At 46.7% G+C, this 21,440-nt stretch overlaps 1 protein-coding gene and 1 long non-coding RNA gene across 2 annotated transcripts in view; both read left to right on the forward strand.

Moving 5' to 3' along the window:
• LOC122929573 overlaps positions 1-5,770 on the forward strand; it is a 42,107-nt gene extending 36,337 nt beyond the window's left edge. The window contains exon 6 of the mRNA XM_044283195.1: positions 5,592-5,770. Within this exon, the coding sequence (XP_044139130.1) occupies positions 5,592-5,767 (176 nt within the window). The 3' untranslated portion in view covers positions 5,768-5,770. The remainder of the gene's footprint in view (positions 1-5,591) is intronic.
• Positions 5,771-9,523: 3,753 nt separating this feature from the next.
• Positions 9,524-21,440, forward strand: part of LOC122929455 — a 32,817-nt gene continuing 20,900 nt past the window's right edge. Inside the window, exons 1-2 of the long non-coding RNA XR_006387973.1 lie at positions 9,524-9,664; positions 16,511-16,689. This is a non-coding gene — a long non-coding RNA (uncharacterized LOC122929455). The remainder of the gene's footprint in view (positions 9,665-16,510; positions 16,690-21,440) is intronic.

The following is a 21,440-nucleotide window of genomic DNA, read 5'->3' on the forward strand; positions in this document are numbered from 1 at the left end:
TTTGGTCAGTGATTTTGAGCCCAAATCAGGTGCGGTTCTAAACACAGAATGTCACGGTTCTATAGGGACAGTGCAGCCCTAGGCTCCACCCACTCCACTATCCCCACCTACTTGCACAGTCCGTCCTAACCCACGGTGCGCAGCTGGACGGCAGTCCCAAGCTTAAGTACGAGCAGGGGTCTACAGGGAGGGAACAAGGTGGGAGAAAACAAAAGACTAAGACAGAAACGTAAGCTACCAGGCCGGGTAGTAACCAAACAAGCAAATAACCAACCATAAGCAAAACCAGAATAAAATGGAAGCCGAGGTCAAGGAATGTTCAGAACCTCCAGATCGGGGCTGTAAGTATCATATCATAGTACATAAGGCTGAAAAAAGACATTTGTCCATCCAGTTCGGCCTGTTATCCCGCAAGTTGATCCAGAGGAAGGCAAAAAAAAAAAACCCTGTGAGGTAGAAGCCAATTTTCTCCACTTTAGGGGACTATAAACTTCCTTCCCGACTCCAATCAGGCAATCAGAATAACTCCCTGGATCAACGACCCCTCTCTAGTAGCTATAGCCTGTAATATTATTACACTCCAGAAATACATCCAGGCCCCTCTTGAATTCCTTTATTGTACTCACCATCAACCCCTCCTCAGGCAGAGAGTTCCATAGTCTCACTGCTCTTACCGTAAAGAATCCTTTTCTATGTTTGTGTACAAACCTTCTTTCCTCCAGACGCAGAGGATGTCCCCTCGTCACAGTCCTGGGGATAAATAGCTGATGGGATAGATCTCTGTACTGACCCCTGATATATTTATACATAGTTATTAGATCTCCTCTCAGTCGTCTTTTTTCTAAAGTGAATAACCCTAATTTTGATAATCTTTCAGGGTACTGTAGTTGCCCCATTCCAGTTATTACTTTAGATGCCCTCCTCTGGACCCTCTCCAGCTCTGCTATGTCTGCATTGTTCACAGGAGCCCAGAACTGTACACAGTACTCCATGTGTGGTCTGACTAGCGATTTGTAAAGTGGTAGGACTATGTTCTTATCACGGGAATCTATGCCCCTTCTGATGCAACCCATTATCTTGTTGGCCTTGGCAGCAGCTGCCTGACACTGGTTTTTGCAGCTTAGTTTGCTGTTTATTAAAATTCCTAGATCCTTTTCCATGTCAGTGTTATCGAGTGTTTTACCATTTAGTATGTACGGGTGACTTGCATTTTTTCCTTCCCATGTGCATAACTTTACATTTATCAGTGTTAAACCCCATCTGCCACTTATCTGCCCAAGCCTCCAATCTATCCAGATCCCTCTGCAGTAGTATACTGTCCTCATCAGTGTAAATTACTTTACACAGTTTAGTGTCATCTGCGAAAATTGATACTTTACTATGCAAGCCTTCTACAAGATCATTAATAAATATATTGAAGAGAATAGGGCCCAATACTGACCCCTGAGGTACCCCACTAGTGACAGTGACCCAATCTGAGTATTTACCATTAATAACCACCCTCTGTTTTCTATCATTGAGCCAGTTACTTACCCACTTACAGACGTTTTCTCCCAGTCCGAGCATTCTCATTTTATATACTAACCTTTTATGTGGTACAGTGTCAAATGCTTTGGAGAAGTCCAGATATACGACATCCATTGATTCGCCGCTGTCAAGTCTAGAACTTACCTCCTCATAGAAACTGATTAAATTAGTTTGACGTGACCGATCCCTCACGAAGCCATGCTGATATGGCGTTATTTGCTTATTTCTGTTGAGATGCTCTAACATAGCATCTCTCAGAAAACCTTCAAACTGTTTACCCACAACAGATGTTAAACTTACCGGCCTATAGTTTCCAGGCTCTGTTTTTGGCCCCTTTTTGAATATTGGCACCACATATGCTATGCGCCAATCCTGTGGGACATTCCCTGTCAGTATAAAGTCTATGGGAATTATTAAATGCTTTATTAAACCATTTTTTTAGTCGTGTTTTCTTCACTTGCGTTTTTATTGCGCCAGTGGCATTTTTTTTAAATGGCAGTCTGCTTGAGTTATGACATTTTTTGCTTCAATTTCTGACATTTTGTGCTATAGACATCCACAAGAGGACACAGTTTTAAATTAGAGGGGCAAAGGTTTAAAAGTAATATAAGGAAGTATTACATTACTGAGAGAGTAGTGGATGCATGGAATAGCCTTCCTGCAGAAGTGGCAGATGCAAATACAGTGAAGGAGTTTAAGCATGCATGGGATAGGCATAAGGCTATCCTTCATATAAGATAGGGCCAAGGGCTATCCATAGTACTTAGTATATTGGGCAGACTAGAATGGGCCAAATGGTTCTTATCTGCCGACACATTCTATGTTTCTATGTTTCTATAAGTACCAGGAGATCACGTCAGTACAAAGGAATAGCACAGGATCAAGGCCAAATACAAGCCGAGGTCAGGAGCCAGGAGATTACGTCAGTACAAAAGGATTACGCAGGATCGAGGTCAAATACAAGCCAAAGTCGAGTTCACAAAATCACACATGCAGGAAACTGCTAGTGGAGTAGTAAGACCAATCACAGGCAACTTGTGGCCAGCAAGTTGCCTGTTAAATAGGCCAGACCGAATGATCACGTGATGTGGCCAGCGTCAGCCCCAGCCAAAATCCTGAGTGCTGACCCATATCCGTCGGCGCTCATTCCTGCCCCTGCTCATTGCCTAGGGGGATGGAGGCCGCCGGCTGCGCTGAGGAAGCGCGCACTGCAGGGTCCTCCCCACCCCCTTGTTGCCAGGGAAAGAAAGACGCCGGCCACGTCTGACGCTGGCTCCTCCAAGGAGGGAGAGCACCACCAATTCCATGTTACACAGAACAGGTGCAGATCTTTCCCTTATGTCTGTGGAGGCTCCAATCTAATCTTTGGCAGTAGCCCCAGAAAGTCTAGGGTGTGCCCTGTTAAAAATATAATAACATTTGCAAATCCAGGTGCACTCTGCGGTCTTACTAAACCCTCATACGGATGTTACAATTGAGAGATTAGCCAACATATCCTACTGTGGAGGACATGTCTGAGCCTGAGCACCGCGCCAAGGTTTCTCAAGTAGCTCGGGTCCTAACACTCACCTACCTGAGCCGTATGGGCAATACCAGGAGCCAGTGGGCAAATTACAGGAGCATAAGGTCCTTGTGGTCCGCTGCGGGCATCCTCCATTGTATGCGTTTTTGCTGGGGATTGCCATTAGCAACGGGCTACAAGTGCAGGATTTGCTCCCCTGTACACACATGCACACCTGCATATGGGTTTGAGCACTTCATACTTGTTTAACACCACGCCATTTTTTCTGTGCCCTGTTAAGGCCTTGTCCACACTTCTGTTTTTCACGGACGCATGCTGTCTGCTTTTTTTTTTTAAGGACAGCATACTGATCGATTTACTTTATTATGTTTTCCACATTTCCGTGATTTGCTGCGGTCCTCAAAAAAATCCACGGATGCATGCACTACTTTCATCAGTGCCCCGGACTGCACACGTCCATTGAAGTCTATGGGTCCGAGAAAATCACAACAGACAACATGGAAGACATCCGTTTTTCATGGAAGCCAGACAGAAAATGCCCATGAAATTAATTTTCATCTGTGCAATGTCCTTGGATTACGGATGACACACGGAGAGTAAAAGCTGACAAATGGATCAACCACGGATCCTTCACAGATTATATACATTTATTAAGGGGCATGCGACTGTTAAGAAATTGGTTGGATCTTCTGCCAGTGGAGTTTTTTACTAAGACTGGCGTGTGAAATCCCGGTCTTAGTAAATGACCCCCAATGTGTGAAACCACCCTAAGGCTCCATTCAGATGTCCGTAGTGCATTGCGGATCCTCAATACACCCGGCCGGCACCCCCATAGAAATGCTCATTCTTGTCCGCAATTGCAGACAAGAATGGGACATGCTTATTTTTTTCCGGAGCTGCGGACCGGAAAATTGGGCCGCACTCCGGAAATGCGGATGCGGACACCCAACTATGGGCTGTCCGCATCTCTTCCGGACCCATAGAGAATAAATGGGTCCGCACCCGTTCCGCATAATTGAGGTGCGGACCCATTCTATGGGTGTATGAATAGAGCCCCCTGCACACAAACGTTTTTTTTTTTTTCCGTTTACGTTCAGTTTTTTGCGTTCCATATAAGGTTTGTATACGGAACCATTTATTTCAATGGGTCCGCAAAAAAATGAAATGTACTCCATATGCATTCCGTTTCCGTTTTTCCGTTCAGAGATAAAACATGTCCTATTATTGCCCACAAATCACGTTTCGTGGCTCCATTCAAGTCAATGGGGCTGTAAAAAAAAAAATGGAACGGATATGGAATGTGGTATGTTTTCAATATCCGTTGCGTTTCTGCGGAACCATCTATTGAAAATGTTATGCCCAGTCCAATTTTGCTATGTAATTACTGTATACTGTATATGCCATCCGCAAAAAATGGAAACCCAACGGAAAAACGGAACCGAAAAACAGAACGGAAGAGGAACCAATACTGAAACAAAAAACTGAAAAACAGATCCGTTTAAAACGGACCGCAAAACACTTAAAAAGCCATACGGTCGTGTGCAGGAGGCCTAAGTAGGATTCTCTCACCATTGATACTTAATGGCATTCGTAAGTATCCCACTTTTACGAGTTCCACGCAGGGTCCAACGACAACCAAGAAACCTTTCCTATTATGTACAGAAGGGAGCCGTGGCCAGTGCAGCATTTTGTTCTGGAAGACCACCAACATCCATTGAAATCAATTGATGCCTATTGATATCAGTGGGCACCAATTAAAGGGGGTTACCCACCATATGACATTCCATTAATATCTGATAGGTGAGGATCCTGCCACGTCTGGAACTCCCCATAGGAGTCCCAAGACCCCTGCTCTGCCAGGATTAGAAAAACACGGCTGCTTTCTTTGATAAACCGGACCACGCCAGTCCACAGGTTGTATGTGGTATTGCAGTACCAGATGTAACCTATGTACAGGTGTGGCGCTCATTCTGCAACCCTTTGTCTCTTATACACTTGAATGGAGAGAGCAACGGACTTGTACGGTCACCTCCCCCACTCTATCTCAAGCCTGAACGTGATGATGCCCTCACTTGGGGGTGACCACTGTTCCTCCACATGAGTCAGGTGCTGCATCTAGGCAAAGATTGAATAAAGAAGCTCTCTCCATTCAAGTTCCATGGACTCTATCTATAGTAGGTATGCTCATCCTGACAAATCCTATAAAACTCTGACTGGTCCAGAATATTGGGGACATTGGACCTTGATATGTCAGGTTATCTGTGATGGTGGGTGTAGACCTTATGATGGATGGAAGACCCCAGTGTAAATGTACGCTTTATTCCTTGTGATCACCATTACACACTTGGCTGAGTTAATAGCCATGATGATGATCTTCAGAGAAGACTTTCCATTCCCTGCCTTCTCCACTAGTCAGAAATGTCATACTGTTTTCTGTTCCTGGGAAAACTGGATTATTTTATCCTGTAGTAAGTGGTGCTCCTGCCAATATGACATTGTCACCATAGACCTTTCTTTCTTTCTTTCTTTCTTTCTTTCTTAGGAGATGATGCCTTTTACTGGTACAATGACAGACCCTTCCAGGACAAATTCCAGTCCATTCTAGCCCGAGGTGACTATATCATGGACACAACTTCCCTGGCGCTGGACAGATCATACAGATGGCCCAGACAGGACAATCTCTACCAGAGCTACCAACTGGGCTGGAGATGCATGTAAAAGGTCAGTCCAACATTGGAGCACAATAGATGTTTATGCTGGAAATTGACCTGACGGTGACCACAATATTTTAACTGGATTTTCAGAAGGGATTTTATTTACACCCCTCCCTTAATAAAACAGTTGTTTAATTGCATAATCAGCTAAATTGTTAGCCATCTAGCATGCTATGCATGATACAAAAAAAATGGCTGCTTTCTTAAAAATGACGCCACTGTCCACAAACCAATACCATACACCGCTATGGACAGGTGGGGCGCTGTTTCTAAAAGAAAGCAAACATGTTTTTCTAATTCTGTATAACTGTAGGGCGCTAATACACACACGTTAGTTACAATCGTTATTCACCAGATACAAAAGTTTGAAGTGCCCATGACCATCACTGAGTGGGACACTGCATTCCTCACTGCTTTGAAATAAGCCACCCTCAGCGTTTGGCTTGATGGACGCTGTGGATCTCTACGCCGTCACCTGCAAAACACCAACCATGCGCCAGATACACATATACCTCTACCCAATTCAACATTTGCATAATATTATTAAGTTACTTCAGTACGTAAAAGAGTTTGCATGAAAATATACATTATTAGAATAACACTGTAGACACATTTTCTTGGTTCTTATGGTGCAAGGGTTACATGGGGCATTGCATCTTCTGTGCTTGACAGTGACAAAAATGGGAGTTGATCTTAAAATGGGGGGATAAAGTCCATGACATAGTCCTGAGACAAAGTCCATAAATATTTGTAATCCAGTGCATTAAAGTGCAAAGTGTTTGGTTGGTAAAAAGACATGCATTGCATAAGATAAGACACTGAAGAATGTACTTCTGGGCACTTGACTTGAACGTTGCTGGAAACCTGAGTTAAAGTCCCAGACAACCTGAGAAGGGGTAAAAAGAGAATAAAATGGCGCAACTTGGGATTTGTCAAATGATACTGAAGTCCAGCACGATGTCCTGTATTGGTAACAAAAATAGAAGTAAAGGACTCTTTACGTTGCCTGGGGAACTGCCACTCTAACTGCCACTCTAACAGTTAGAGTGGCAGTTCCGGTCACTCCACGGTGCCAAGTTCCAGGTAAGGTCATAACCGAGTGGCGTCATCACTCTCCTCCGCTGCTCAGGGCTTTCCTTATTCATCACGGGCTTCCATTCCTAGGTCTCCAGTGTCGCCGGAGAATTTAGTCAGTGCTGTCTGTTGGTTCGGGTAGGTTTGCTATTGTTTCTATGCCACTCGTGTCCTGTTCCCTCATCGCTCTTGCCCGTGCATCCTGCCACCGCTCCTTTAAAAAAAAAAAAAAAAGGGGGCGGGTCTTAAGATTACTTGTATATATGCTTACCTCTTTCCCATGCAGAATAAAGATGTCCCAAGCTTCAGAGGTGGATGACAACGTGTCCTTACCCGGGTCCTCGGTGTCGGGACGCGCCAGTAACCCGTCCCTTCGTAGCTGGACAATTCCAAAACTCATCGCAGCGCTTAATCGGAGAGGAATCCATCATCCCGCGTCAGCGAGGAAGGCGGAACTTTATCGTCTCCTGATGACGGAACCAGAGGGTTCAACCGACCAGCCATCTTTCTCCTCCATTCAGCTGTCCCTGCTGCAGTTGCGTCCACCATCGGCAGTCTGGCCGGTTCAGTGGCAAATATTCAAGCCTGAATGGGAGAATTGGAGTCCCGGCCTCCGGTGGCGCCACCATTTCCAGCTCCACCACCCATTCCTTCAACGTCTCAGGACGCGGCTCCAGGTACGGTCTGTGCCAGCCCTCAGATCGCTCCCTCGCATTTTATCCCGGAACATTTAAAAAGGGATATTCTAGCGGGGAAAGATGTCAACCTGGCATCTATTGTCATTGCGTCTCACAACATTTCTGAGAACAAGATAATTAATTGTGGGGAGGTGTCGGTTGTTCTCAGGGCCAAGGACGCCCGCTTGAACCGTAAACTATCCATCCCTGAATTTGTACTGGCTTTCAGCCTCTACAGAGACACCATCTGCTCTGTCCAGCCGCACAGATGTGAGGAACTGGACTCTTACTTGTACCGCATTACCGTCTTAGGTTACAAGTACGGTGGCACTAACTTCTATGACTATCACAGGTCATTCTCGGCCAAGGCAGCCGCTGCCCCCGCCCAGTTTCAGTTCATCACTAACTGGGCAAACCTCGACATGGAGCTATTCTGTCGACATTTCGCTGGGTTAAGGGCTCCTACTTGTGCGGCTTGCCAGTCATTCCAGCATACCGCAGACTGGTGCCCCAACCTTCCCACCCCGGCCCGGGAGGGTTCCCTCCAGCGCCCAGCGGTTCCAGGCCTCAACCGATAAGCTGGGTAGACCTATCACGTATTTGGGACAGAGTCAAGTCTGTAACAACTTCAATTCAGGGGGTTGCAGGTTTAACAGTTGTAGAGCTTTGCATATCTGCTCTCTCTGTTTTAGGGCCCATCCTCGCCCCAGCTGACATGACTAGCCGACATCAACATTGAGCTCTTGGGCGTTCTATTGCAGGACCATCCTGACCGCCAGTTGTCCCAGTTCCTTCTCTCTGGATTCGAGAGGGATTTCCATACGGGTTTCATTGCCCTCCCTCGAGTTTCCTGGGAAGGAAGGAACTTGCTGTCGGCTACCCAGGAGCCGGCAGCGGTGGATACCCTGTTGCAGGCCAAAGTCCGGAAGGGGTTCCTGCTGGGCCCGTTCCGGTCCATCCCCTTCGTGACTTAGAGGGTGAATCCGATCGGCCTGGTTACCAAGCAGTCCTCCAATAAACGGCGGTTAATCTACGATTTGTCTGCTCCTCACATGTCTCCCATCCCCAGTTTGAATTCCTTAATTCAATCAGAAGAATTCTCCATGAGGTACTCGTCCATCGATGAGGCCATCCAATATGTCTTGTTGGCTGGGGAAGGGGCTTGGTTGGCCAAGGCCGACATAGCGGACGCATTTAAGTTGCTCCCTATCCTTCCCCAGCTATGGAAATATTATGGCTTACATTGGGCGGACGGACCAGGCACCAGGGTTACTTTCTTGATCATCATCCTTGATTCTGTCCGCATGGAAGCCAGCCTCCCCTTGGCGAAGCTGGCTAAGATCCAGGCCGCCGTCTCCTCCGCGGCTTTGTCCAGGGTCCTGTCCAAGGGGGAGCTCCAGTCCCTGTTAGGTCACCTAAACTTTGCCTTCAGGATAATTCCCCAGGGCAGATCTTTCACTTCTCGGCTCCTCAGTCTCCTCCCTTCAGCTCCGGATCAGGATTCCACCGTCCAACTGGACAGGCATGCCATGGCGGATCTCCTGATGTGGCAATCATTCCTTGCCATGTGGAACGGCATTTCCCTGTTCGTACTGTCCCCGGATTCCGCGTCCCCCACGGTCTTCACCGACGCGGCGGCCTCCTGCGGGTTCGCTGACTTTTTTTCATCCGCACTGGTTGGTCAGCAGTTGGCCGGTGGAATTCATATCCGATGCCGGTTCCATGAAGTCATCTCCGTTATTGGAGCTATACCCGATAGTGGCAGCTGCCCAAGTGTGGGGTTCGCTCTGGGCCAACAAGTCGGTGATTTTTATGACAGACAGCCAGGTGTTGGTAGAAGTCATCACGAAAGGGAGGGCAAAGTCTCAGAAAATTATGTCCCTCCTGCGTAAGTTAGTTTGGCTGTCCTTGCAGTTTAATTTCCATGTATTTGCACCTCAGTAATGTCAACAGCAAAGAGTATTCAATCGAGTCAGCGGAGCAACCGGGCTGTTTCATTACCACCTATCCTGATGAGAACGTCCATGTCACGGTGGAGCCTGCCTCCAACACTCTCCGCAAAGAGTTAAAATTTGATACAAATACGTTACGTTGTAACAGTACATTACGTGGTAACATTATGCGCAGACCGAACAGAGTGAGAAAATACAGTAAGTTACTGACGTCTGATTCTTTGTGTTCAATTATTCTGTATTGGTGTGTGCTAGATTTAAAGGGCAACTTCATTCACTTTGCAAGTCCTCCAGCATGCACGTTTTTCAGTTTTCTTTTTTTTTTTTTGCGTTGTTTTTTTAGAACTCGCTTTTATGTTTTGTTTTTAAAGTCAGTCATTTTCTTACAGGAAAGTATGTTCCCCCCTCTGTTGATCAGTATGGAAAAAGCCACGGTTAAAAAAAACACATAATGCAGAAACACAACACACATTGACATATGCTTTTTTTTAAGCAGTACCAAAAACAATGGATGTCTATAGCACAAAAATGTCAGAAATTGAAGCAAAAAATGTCATAACTCAAGCAGACTGCCATTTAAAAAAAATGCCACTGGCGCAATAAAAAATGCAAGTAATGAAAACACGACAAAAAAAATGGTTTAATAAAGCATTTAATAATTCCCATAGACTTACAGCCCCGATCTGGAGGTTCTGAACATTTTATGGCATTTTTGGGGTAGAAAAGTTGCACTTTTTTTTGCAAGTGCCGTTTTGTGGCAATATTTGCGACTTTTAGCTTATTCCAACACCTTCACCACTTTTCCAAAAGGTGGGCAGGGGTGCAGTGACTGACTGAATTAAAGGGGTTGTCCAGGCTTTTGATATTGATGACCTATCCTCACGATAAGTCATCAATATCAGATCGGCGGGGGTCAGATCAGCTGTTTGAGGAGACGGCGCGCACGGTGTGCACGTGCCGTCACTCATCCTACTCTCTGCTGTATGTCTATGGGAAGAGAGAAGGGAGTGAGAGGAAGAGTGAATGGAGATGGCACGTGCGCACTGCGTCTCCTCATACAGCTGATCGGTGGGGGTGCCGGCTGTCGGATCCCAGTCAATCCGATATTGATGTCCCATCCTGAGGATAGCTCATCAATAGAAAAAGGCCGGACCACCCCTTTAATACTGTAGTTGATAATGCAAAGGAGTTAATGGACAAATGGGCAAAGGTCTGCAGCACAGGCACGGAGCCCTTATTTTCGTGTGAATGAGCCCTTATGGTGTCTGCAAATGATGCACGTATTTTCACCGCACATAATCTGCAGCATAATACAGTACCAACAAAGTGGCAAAAACACCACAAAAACAAAGTAAATAGTGCAGCTTTGGGCATTTTGGTAGGGATTTCATGCGTATTTTCTGCACACAAATCTGCACCATGTGCAGCCACCCTTATCGCTTATTAACACAGTCAGTGTTTGGTCAGTGATTTTGAGCCCAAATCAGGTGCGGTTCTAAACACAGAATGTCACGGTTCTATAGGGACAGTGCAGCCCTAGGCTCCACCCACTCCACTATCCCCACCTACTTGCACAGTCAGTCCTAACCCACGGTGCGCAGCTGGACGGCAGTCCCAAGCTTAAGTACGAGCAGGGGTCTACAGGGAGGGAACAAGGTGGGAGAAAACAAAAGACTAAGACAGAAACGTAAGCTACCAGGCCGGGTAGTAACCAAACAAGCAAATAACCAACCATAAGCAAAACCAGAATAAAATGGAAGCCGAGGTCAAGGAATGTTCAGAACCTCCAGATCGGGGCTGTAAGTATCATATCATAGTACATAAGGCTGAAAAAAGACATTTGTCCATCCAGTTCGGCCTGTTATCCCGCAAGTTGATCCAGAGGAAGGCAAAAAAAAAAAACCCTGTGAGGTAGAAGCCAATTTTCTCCACTTTAGGGGACTATAAACTTCCTTCCCGACTCCAATCAGGCAATCAGAATAACTCCCTGGATCAACGACCCCTCTCTAGTAGCTATAGCCTGTAATATTATTACACTCCAGAAATACATCCAGGCCCCTCTTGAATTCCTTTATTGTACTCACCATCAACCCCTCCTCAGGCAGAGAGCACAATAGTCTCACTGCTCTTACCGTAAAGAATCCTTTTCTATGTTTGTGTACAAACCTTCTTTCCTCCAGACGCAGAGGATGTCCCCTCGTCACAGTCCTGGGGATAAATAGCTGATGGGATAGATCTCTGTACTGACCCCTGATATATTTATACATAGTTATTAGATCTCCTCTCAGTCGTCTTTTTTCTAAAGTGAATAACCCTAATTTTGATAATCTTTCAGGGTACTGTAGTTGCCCCATTCCAGTTATTACTTTAGATGCCCTCCTCTGGACCCTCTCCAGCTCTGCTATGTCTGCATTGTTCACAGGAGCCCAGAACTGTACACAGTACTCCATGTGTGGTCTGACTAGCGATTTGTAAAGTGGTAGGACTATGTTCTTATCACGGGAATCTATGCCCCTTCTGATGCAACCCATTATCTTGTTGGCCTTGGCAGCAGCTGCCTGACACTGGTTTTTGCAGCTTAGTTTGCTGTTTATTAAAATTCCTAGATCCTTTTCCATGTCAGTGTTATCGAGTGTTTTACCATTTAGTATGTACGGGTGACTTGCATTTTTTCCTTCCCATGTGCATAACTTTACATTTATCAGTGTTAAACCCCATCTGCCACTTATCTGCCCAAGCCTCCAATCTATCCAGATCCCTCTGCAGTAGTATACTGTCCTCATCAGTGTAAATTACTTTACACAGTTTAGTGTCATCTGCGAAAATTGATACTTTACTATGCAAGCCTTCTACAAGATCATTAATAAATATATTGAAGAGAATAGGGCCCAATACTGACCCCTGAGGTACCCCACTAGTGACAGTGACCCAATCTGAGTATTTACCATTAATAACCACCCTCTGTTTTCTATCATTGAGCCAGTTACTTACCCACTTACAGACGTTTTCTCCCAGTCCGAGCATTCTCATTTTATATACTAACCTTTTATGTGGTACAGTGTCAAATGCTTTGGAGAAGTCCAGATATACGACATCCATTGATTCGCCGCTGTCAAGTCTAGAACTTACCTCCTCATAGAAACTGATTAAATTAGTTTGACGTGACCGATCCCTCACGAAGCCATGCTGATATGGCGTTATTTGCTTATTTCTGTTGAGATGCTCTAATATAGCATCTCTCAGAAAACCTTCAAACTGTTTACCCACAACAGATGTTAAACTTACCGGCCTATAGTTTCCAGGCTCTGTTTTTGGCCCCTTTTTGAATATTGGCACCACATATGCTATGCGCCAATCCTGTGGGACATTCCCTGTCAGTATAAAGTCTATGGGAATTATTAAATGCTTTATTAAACCATTTTTTTAGTCGTGTTTTCTTCACTTGCGTTTTTATTGCGCCAGTGGCATTTTTTTTAAATGGCAGTCTGCTTGAGTTATGACATTTTTTGCTTCAATTTCTGACATTTTGTGCTATAGACATCCACAAGAGGACACAGTTTTAAATTAGAGGGGCAAAGGTTTAAAAGTAATATAAGGAAGTATTACATTACTGAGAGAGTAGTGGATGCATGGAATAGCCTTCCTGCAGAAGTGGCAGATGCAAATACAGTGAAGGAGTTTAAGCATGCATGGGATAGGCATAAGGCTATCCTTCATATAAGATAGGGCCAAGGGCTATCCATAGTACTTAGTATATTGGGCAGACTAGAATGGGCCAAATGGTTCTTATCTGCCGACACATTCTATGTTTCTATGTTTCTATAAGTACCAGGAGATCACGTCAGTACAAAGGAATAGCACAGGATCAAGGCCAAATACAAGCCGAGGTCAGGAGCCAGGAGATTACGTCAGTACAAAAGGATTACGCAGGATCGAGGTCAAATACAAGCCAAAGTCGAGTTCACAAAATCACACATGCAGGAAACTGCTAGTGGAGTAGTAAGACCAATCACAGGCAACTTGTGGCCAGCAAGTTGCCTGTTAAATAGGCCAGACCGAATGATCACGTGATGTGGCCAGCGTCAGCCCCAGCCAAAATCCTGAGTGCTGACCCATATCCGTCGGCGCTCATTCCTGCCCCTGCTCATTGCCTAGGGGGATGGAGGCCGCCGGCTGCGCTGAGGAAGCGCGCACTGCAGGGTCCTCCCCACCCCCTTGTTGCCAGGGAAAGAAAGACGCCGGCCACGTCTGACGCTGGCTCCTCCAAGGAGGGAGAGCACCACCAATTCCATGTTACACAGAACAGGTGCAGATCTTTCCCTTATGTCTGTGGAGGCTCCAATCTAATCTTTGGCAGTAGCCCCAGAAAGTCTAGGGTGTGCCCTGTTAAAAATATAATAACATTTGCAAATCCAGGTGCACTCTGCGGTCTTACTAAACCCTCATACGGATGTTACAATTGAGAGATTAGCCAACATATCCTACTGTGGAGGACATGTCTGAGCCTGAGCACCGCGCCAAGGTTTCTCAAGTAGCTCGGGTCCTAACACTCACCTACCTGAGCCGTATGGGCAATACCAGGAGCCAGTGGGCAAATTACAGGAGCATAAGGTCCTTGTGGTCCGCTGCGGGCATCCTCCATTGTATGCGTTTTTGCTGGGGATTGCCATTAGCAACGGGCTACAAGTGCAGGATTTGCTCCCCTGTACACACATGCACACCTGCATATGGGTTTGAGCACTTCATACTTGTTTAACACCACGCCATTTTTTCTGTGCCCTGTTAAGGCCTTGTCCACACTTCTGTTTTTCACGGACGCATGCTGTCTGCTTTTTTTTTTTAAGGACAGCATACTGATCGATTTACTTTATTATGTTTTCCACATTTCCGTGATTTGCTGCGGTCCTCAAAAAAATCCACGGATGCATGCACTACTTTCATCAGTGCCCCGGACTGCACACGTCCATTGAAGTCTATGGGTCCGAGAAAATCACAACAGACAACATGGAAGACATCCGTTTTTCATGGAAGCCAGACAGAAAATGCCCATGAAATTAATTTTCATCTGTGCAATGTCCTTGGATTACGGATGACACACGGAGAGTAAAAGCTGACAAATGGATCAACCACGGATCCTTCACAGATTATATACATTTATTAAGGGGCATGCGACTGTTAAGAAATTGGTTGGATCTTCTGCCAGTGGAGTTTTTTACTAAGACTGGCGTGTGAAATCCCGGTCTTAGTAAATGACCCCCAATGTGTGAAACCACCCTAAGGCTCCATTCAGATGTCCGTAGTGCATTGCGGATCCTCAATACACCCGGCCGGCACCCCCATAGAAATGCTCATTCTTGTCCGCAATTGCAGACAAGAATGGGACATGCTTATTTTTTTCCGGAGCTGCGGACCGGAAAATTGGGCCGCACTCCGGAAATGCGGATGCGGACACCCAACTATGGGCTGTCCGCATCTCTTCCGGACCCATAGAGAATAAATGGGTCCGCACCCGTTCCGCATAATTGAGGTGCGGACCCATTCTATGGGTGTATGAATAGAGCCCCCTGCACACAAACGTTTTTTTTTTTTTCGTTTACGTTCAGTTTTTTGCGTTCCATATAAGGTTTGTATACGGAACCATTTATTTCAATGGGTCCGCAAAAAAATGAAATGTACTCCATATGCATTCCGTTTCCGTTTTTCCGTTCAGAGATAAAACATGTCCTATTATTGCCCACAAATCACGTTTCGTGGCTCCATTCAAGTCAATGGGGCTGTAAAAAAAAAAATGGAACGGATATGGAATGTGGTATGTTTTCAATATCCGTTGCGTTTCTGCGGAACCATCTATTGAAAATGTTATGCCCAGTCCAATTTTGCTATGTAATTACTGTATACTGTATATGCCATCCGCAAAAAATGGAAACCCAACGGAAAAACGGAACCGAAAAACAGAACGGAAGAGGAACCAATACTGAAACAAAAAACTGAAAAACAGATCCGTTTAAAACGGACCGCAAAACACTTAAAAAGCCATACGGTCGTGTGCAGGAGGCCTAAGTAGGATTCTCTCACCATTGATACTTAATGGCATTCGTAAGTATCCCACTTTTACGAGTTCCACGCAGGGTCCAACGACAACCAAGAAACCTTTCCTATTATGTACAGAAGGGAGCCGTGGCCAGTGCAGCATTTTGTTCTGGAAGACCACCAACATCCATTGAAATCAATTGATGCCTATTGATATCAGTGGGCACCAATTAAAGGGGGTTACCCACCATATGACATTCCATTAATATCTGATAGGTGAGGATCCTGCCACGTCTGGAACTCCCCATAGGAGTCCCAAGACCCCTGCTCTGCCAGGATTAGAAAAACACGGCTGCTTTCTTTGATAAACCGGACCACGCCAGTCCACAGGTTGTATGTGGTATTGCAGTACCAGATGTAACCTATGTACAGGTGTGGCGCTCATTCTGCAACCCTTTGTCTCTTATACACTTGAATGGAGAGAGCAACGGACTTGTACGGTCACCTCCCCCACTCTATCTCAAGCCTGAACGTGATGATGCCCTCACTTGGGGGTGACCACTGTTCCTCCACATGAGTCAGGTGCTGCATCTAGGCAAAGATTGAATAAAGAAGCTCTCTCCATTCAAGTTCCATGGACTCTATCTATAGTAGGTATGCTCATCCTGACAAATCCTATAAAACTCTGACTGGTCCAGAATATTGGGGACATTGGACCTTGATATGTCAGGTTATCTGTGATGGTGGGTGTAGACCTTATGATGGATGGAAGACCCCAGTGTAAATGTACGCTTTATTCCTTGTGATCACCATTACACACTTGGCTGAGTTAATAGCCATGATGATGATCTTCAGAGAAGACTTTCCATTCCCTGCCTTCTCCACTAGTCAGAAATGTCATACTGTTTTCTGTTCCTGGGAAAACTGGATTATTTTATCCTGTAGTAAGTGGTGCTCCTGCCAATATGACATTGTCACCATAGACCTTTCTTTCTTTCTTTCTTTCTTTCTTAGGAGATGATGCCTTTTACTGGTACAATGACAGACCCTTCCAGGACAAATTCCAGTCCATTCTAGCCCGAGGTGACTATATCATGGACACAACTTCCCTGGCGCTGGACAGATCATACAGATGGCCCAGACAGGACAATCTCTACCAGAGCTACCAACTGGGCTGGAGATGCATGTAAAAGGTCAGTCCAACATTGGAGCACAATAGATGTTTATGCTGGAAATTGACCTGACGGTGACCACAATATTTTAACTGGATTTTCAGAAGGGATTTTATTTACACCCCTCCCTTAATAAAACAGTTGTTTAATTGCATAATCAGCTAAATTGTTAGCCATCTAGCATGCTATGCATGATACAAAAAAAATGGCTGCTTTCTTAAAAATGACGCCACTGTCCACAAACCAATACCATACACCGCTATGGACAGGTGGGGCGCTGTTTCTAAAAGAAAGCAAACATGTTTTTCTAATTCTGTATAACTGTAGGGCGCTAATACACACACGTTAGTTACAATCGTTATTCACCAGATACAAAAGTTTGAAGTGCCCATGACCATCACTGAGTGGGACACTGCATTCCTCACTGCTTTGAAATAAGCCACCCTCAGCGTTTGGCTTGATGGACGCTGTGGATCTCTACGCCGTCACCTGCAAAACACCAACCATGCGCCAGATACACATATACCTCTACCCAATTCAACATTTGCATAATATTATTAAGTTACTTCAGTACGTAAAAGAGTTTGCATGAAAATATACATTATTAGAATAACACTGTAGACACATTTTCTTGGTTCTTATGGTGCAAGGGTTACATGGGGCATTGCATCTTCTGTGCTTGACAGTGACAAAAATGGGAGTTGATCTTAAAATGGGGGGATAAAGTCCATGACATAGTCCTGAGACAAAGTCCATAAATATTTGTAATCCAGTGCATTAAAGTGCAAAGTGTTTGGTTGGTAAAAAGACATGCATTGCATAAGATAAGACACTGAAGAATGTACTTCTGGGCACTTGACTTGAACGTTGCTGGAAACCTGAGTTAAAGTCCCAGACAACCTGAGAAGGGGTAAAAAGAGAATAAAATGGCGCAACTTGGGATTTGTCAAATGATACTGAAGTCCAGCACGATGTCCTGTATTGGTAACAAAAATAGAAGTAAAGGACTCTTTACGTTGCCTGGGGAACTGCCACTCTAACTGCCACTCTAACAGAGAAGAGTTCCTCTTCTCCAAACAGTAGCATTGGCTCCATATATATAGTGAAGGCTGTGTACAGCCTGTAATTGCGGGAGGAGCTCCCTCCCCTACATATTCTCTGCGGTCGGGAGGCAGAGGGCGCTCGTTTCCTGTGCCTCTGTTCTAGCTCGGCAGACGATCACGACGTCACTTCCGGTTCCCGACTTCCGGTTTTGTCCCTGCAGCGTGCGGTGCCCGCGGTAAGTGAGATCTTCGGCGCTTCCATCCTGCCTCAGACTCCCCGTAGCTACCAGGCGCTTCACCTCATGCCATTCATTTCCGCGGCCGGACGCGCTCTGCAGCCTGGGAGGCCTCCAAGCATTGGATGGTCGGTTCAGTTCGACGTCCAGGCGGCTTCCCCTCCAGGCGACTTGGCGCTCAGCCAGCTCAGGTTCTCGTGGCCGGCGGATGGGTCCTTCATTCCCAGGGGTGAGGTGTCAGCAGCCACACATTCATATATAAAAGGGCTTCAATTGGCCTGCATAGGATCATAAAGGGTGATGGTTGAGTCATTAAGATCCATAGGGGAGCCTTGGGCAACTGGGGGCTGCAGACAGACAGTACCTTAAGTCAAGCTTGTTCCCCAGAGGTGTATGCAGCTGTGCTGTGCGTGTATTTCAGCCGCAGAGCAAGACTGCATACACCGGTGCTGTCTGTCTGTCAGTTACCGCCCCTTACCCCTACACTTCAAAAAAAAAAAGACAAACCTGGCATTCATCTTTGCTGCCGATTGCTCCTCACGGCGTGCATTGCAACATGGGTCCCTGTTAGGGTCTTTTGGTTGTCCATGCCGCTCAGGTTGCTTCGGCAGGGGGTCGGGCAGATCCCATTCTTCAGACCAAGTATCAGTTATGTTGTCACACGATTGCCCGGGCCCTGTTGGTGTGATTCATGTTGTGTTCTGCTTCAGGTTCTATGGTCACCTGAATTCCTCAGGTTGGGTGATTGCCGGAATCCGCTCGGGTTCATGTAGTTGCCTGGGTCACTCAGGCCCATGCTTGCCTGGGGCGCTCGGGTCCGTGCATGGCCTGAGTCGCTCAGGTTCTCTGCATTGCCTGCATCAATCAGGGTCCGTGCAATTGCCTGGGTCGCCCGGGTTTTATGTATTTGCCTGATTCTTCAAGTTCATGCATTTGCCTGGATCGTTCAGATCATGCTTTGACTGATTCGCTCAGGTTTGGGTATTTTCCGGAATCGCTCAGGTTATGTATTTGCCCTTTTCTCTCGGTGTAGGTAAGGGCCGGATCCATTCAGGTATAAGGTAATGCCCCACTCTCCCAAGTCTCTATCTTTGTCCATGAAAGGTGGGTATTTGCCTGAATCGCTCAGGATTCGATGTATTTGCCTGAATCGCTCAAGATTCTATGTATTTGCCTGAATCGCTCAGGATTCTATGTATTTGCCTGATCAATGTACTTGCCTGAATCGCTCAGGATCCGATATATTTGCCTGAAACGCTCAGGGGTTCTTTCTGCAGTGTCCAGTGGTTCCTGTTCACCCGGTTCGTGTTCCGCATGTTTGAATCCCTGATTCGGTTGGGTCTTTTTTCATGCAGATCGGCATCGGCCCCTGATTCTTTCAGAACGGGCTCATCCTTCAATTGGCTATGGCACCCAGGCTGCATCCTGGTCTCCTGTGCTTCTATCCGCTGCCTCCAGGTCACACCCCTCTCCGGGTCTCGTGTCAACAAGTTTGTTTTTCATATAAACAGGGCCTCAGGCCTCCGGAATTCCGGTCTACCCGCAGTCGCGTTGCAGGGCTCCCCCGTGTCCGGTCACTCCACGGTGCCAAGTTCCAGGTAAGGTCATAACCGAGTGGCGTCATCACTCTCCTCCGCTGCTCAGGGCTTTCCTTATTCATCACGGGCTTCCATTCCTAGGTCTCCAGTGTCGCCGGAGAATTTAGTCAGTGCTGTCTGTTGGTTCGGGTAGGTTTGCTATTGTTTCTATGCCACTCGTGTCCTGTTCCCTCATCGCTCTTGCCCGTGCATCCTGCCACCGCTCCTTAAAAAAAAAAAAAAAAAGGGGGCGGGTCTTAAGATTACTTGTATATATGCTTACCTCTTTCCCATGCAGAATAAAGATGTCCCAAGCTTCAGAGGTGGATGACAACGTGTCCTTACCCGGGTCCTCGGTGTCGGGACGCGCCAGTAACCCGTCCCTTCGTAGCTGGACAATTCCAAAACTCATCGCAGCGCTTAATCGGAGAGGAATCCATCATCCCGCGTCAGCGAGGAAGGCGGAACTTTATCGTCTCCTGATGACGGAACCAGAGGGTTCAACCGACCAGCCGTCTTTCTCCTCCATTCAGCTGTCCCTGCTGCAGTTGCGTCCACCATCGGCAGTCTGGCCGGTTCAGTGGCAAATATTCAAGCCTGAATGGGAGAATTGGAGTCCCGGCCTCCGGTGGCGCCACCATTTCCAGCTCCACCACCCATTCCTTCAACGTCTCAGGACGCGGCTCCAGGTACGGTCTGTGCCAGCCCTCAGATCGCTCCCTCGCATTTTATCCCGGAACATTTAAAAAGGGATATTCTAGCGGGGAAAGATGTCAACCTGGCATCTATTCTCATTGCGTCTCACAACATTTCTGAGAACAAGATAATTAATTGTGGGGAGGTGTCGGTTGTTCTCAGGGCCAAGGACGCCCGCTTGAACCGTAAACTATCCATCCCTGAATTTGTACTGGCTTTCAGCCTCTACAGAGACACCATCTGCTCTGTCCAGCCGCACAGATGTGAGGAACTGGACTCTTACTTGTACCGCATTACCGTCTTAGGTTACAAGTACGGTGGCACTAACTTCTATGACTATCACAGGTCATTCTCGGCCAAGGCAGCCGCTGCCCCCGCCCAGTTTCAGTTCATCACTAACTGGGCAAACCTCGACATGGAGCTATTCTGTCGACATTTCGCTGGGTTAAGGGCTCCTACTTGTGCGGCTTGCCAGTCATTCCAGCATACCGCAGACTGGTGCCCCAACCTTCCCACCCCGGCCCGGGAGGGTTCCCTCCAGCGCCCAGCGGTTCCAGGCCTCAACCGATAAGCTGGGTAGACCTATCACGTATTTGGGACAGAGTCAAGTCTGTAACAACTTCAATTCAGGGGGTTGCAGGTTTAACAGTTGTAGAGCTTTGCATATCTGCTCTCTCTGTTTTAGGGCCCATCCTCGCCCCAGCTGACATGACTAGCCGACATCAACATTGAGCTCTTGGGCGTTCTATTGCAGGACCATCCTGACCGCCAGTTGTCCCAGTTCCTTCTCTCTGGATTCGAGAGGGATTTCCATACGGGTTTCATTGCCCTCCCTCGAGTTTCCTGGGAAGGAAGGAACTTGCTGTCGGCTACCCAGGAGCCGGCAGCGGTGGATACCCTGTTGCAGGCCAAAGTCCGGAAGGGGTTCCTGCTGGGCCCGTTCCGGTCCATCCCCTTCGTGACTTAGAGGGTGAATCCGATCGGCCTGGTTACCAAGCAGTCCTCCAATAAACGGCGGTTAATCTACGATTTGTCTGCTCCTCACATGTCTCCCATCCCCAGTTTGAATTCCTTAATTCAATCAGAAGAATTCTCCATGAGGTACTCGTCCATCGATGAGGCCATCCAATATGTCTTGTTGGCTGGGGAAGGGGCTTGGTTGGCCAAGGCCGACATAGCGGACGCATTTAAGTTGCTCCCTATCCTTCCCCAGCTATGGA

The sequence above is a fragment of the Bufo gargarizans genome, chromosome 2 (genome assembly GCF_014858855.1).
Source record: "Bufo gargarizans isolate SCDJY-AF-19 chromosome 2, ASM1485885v1, whole genome shotgun sequence".
Taxonomy (NCBI): domain Eukaryota; kingdom Metazoa; phylum Chordata; class Amphibia; order Anura; family Bufonidae; genus Bufo; species Bufo gargarizans.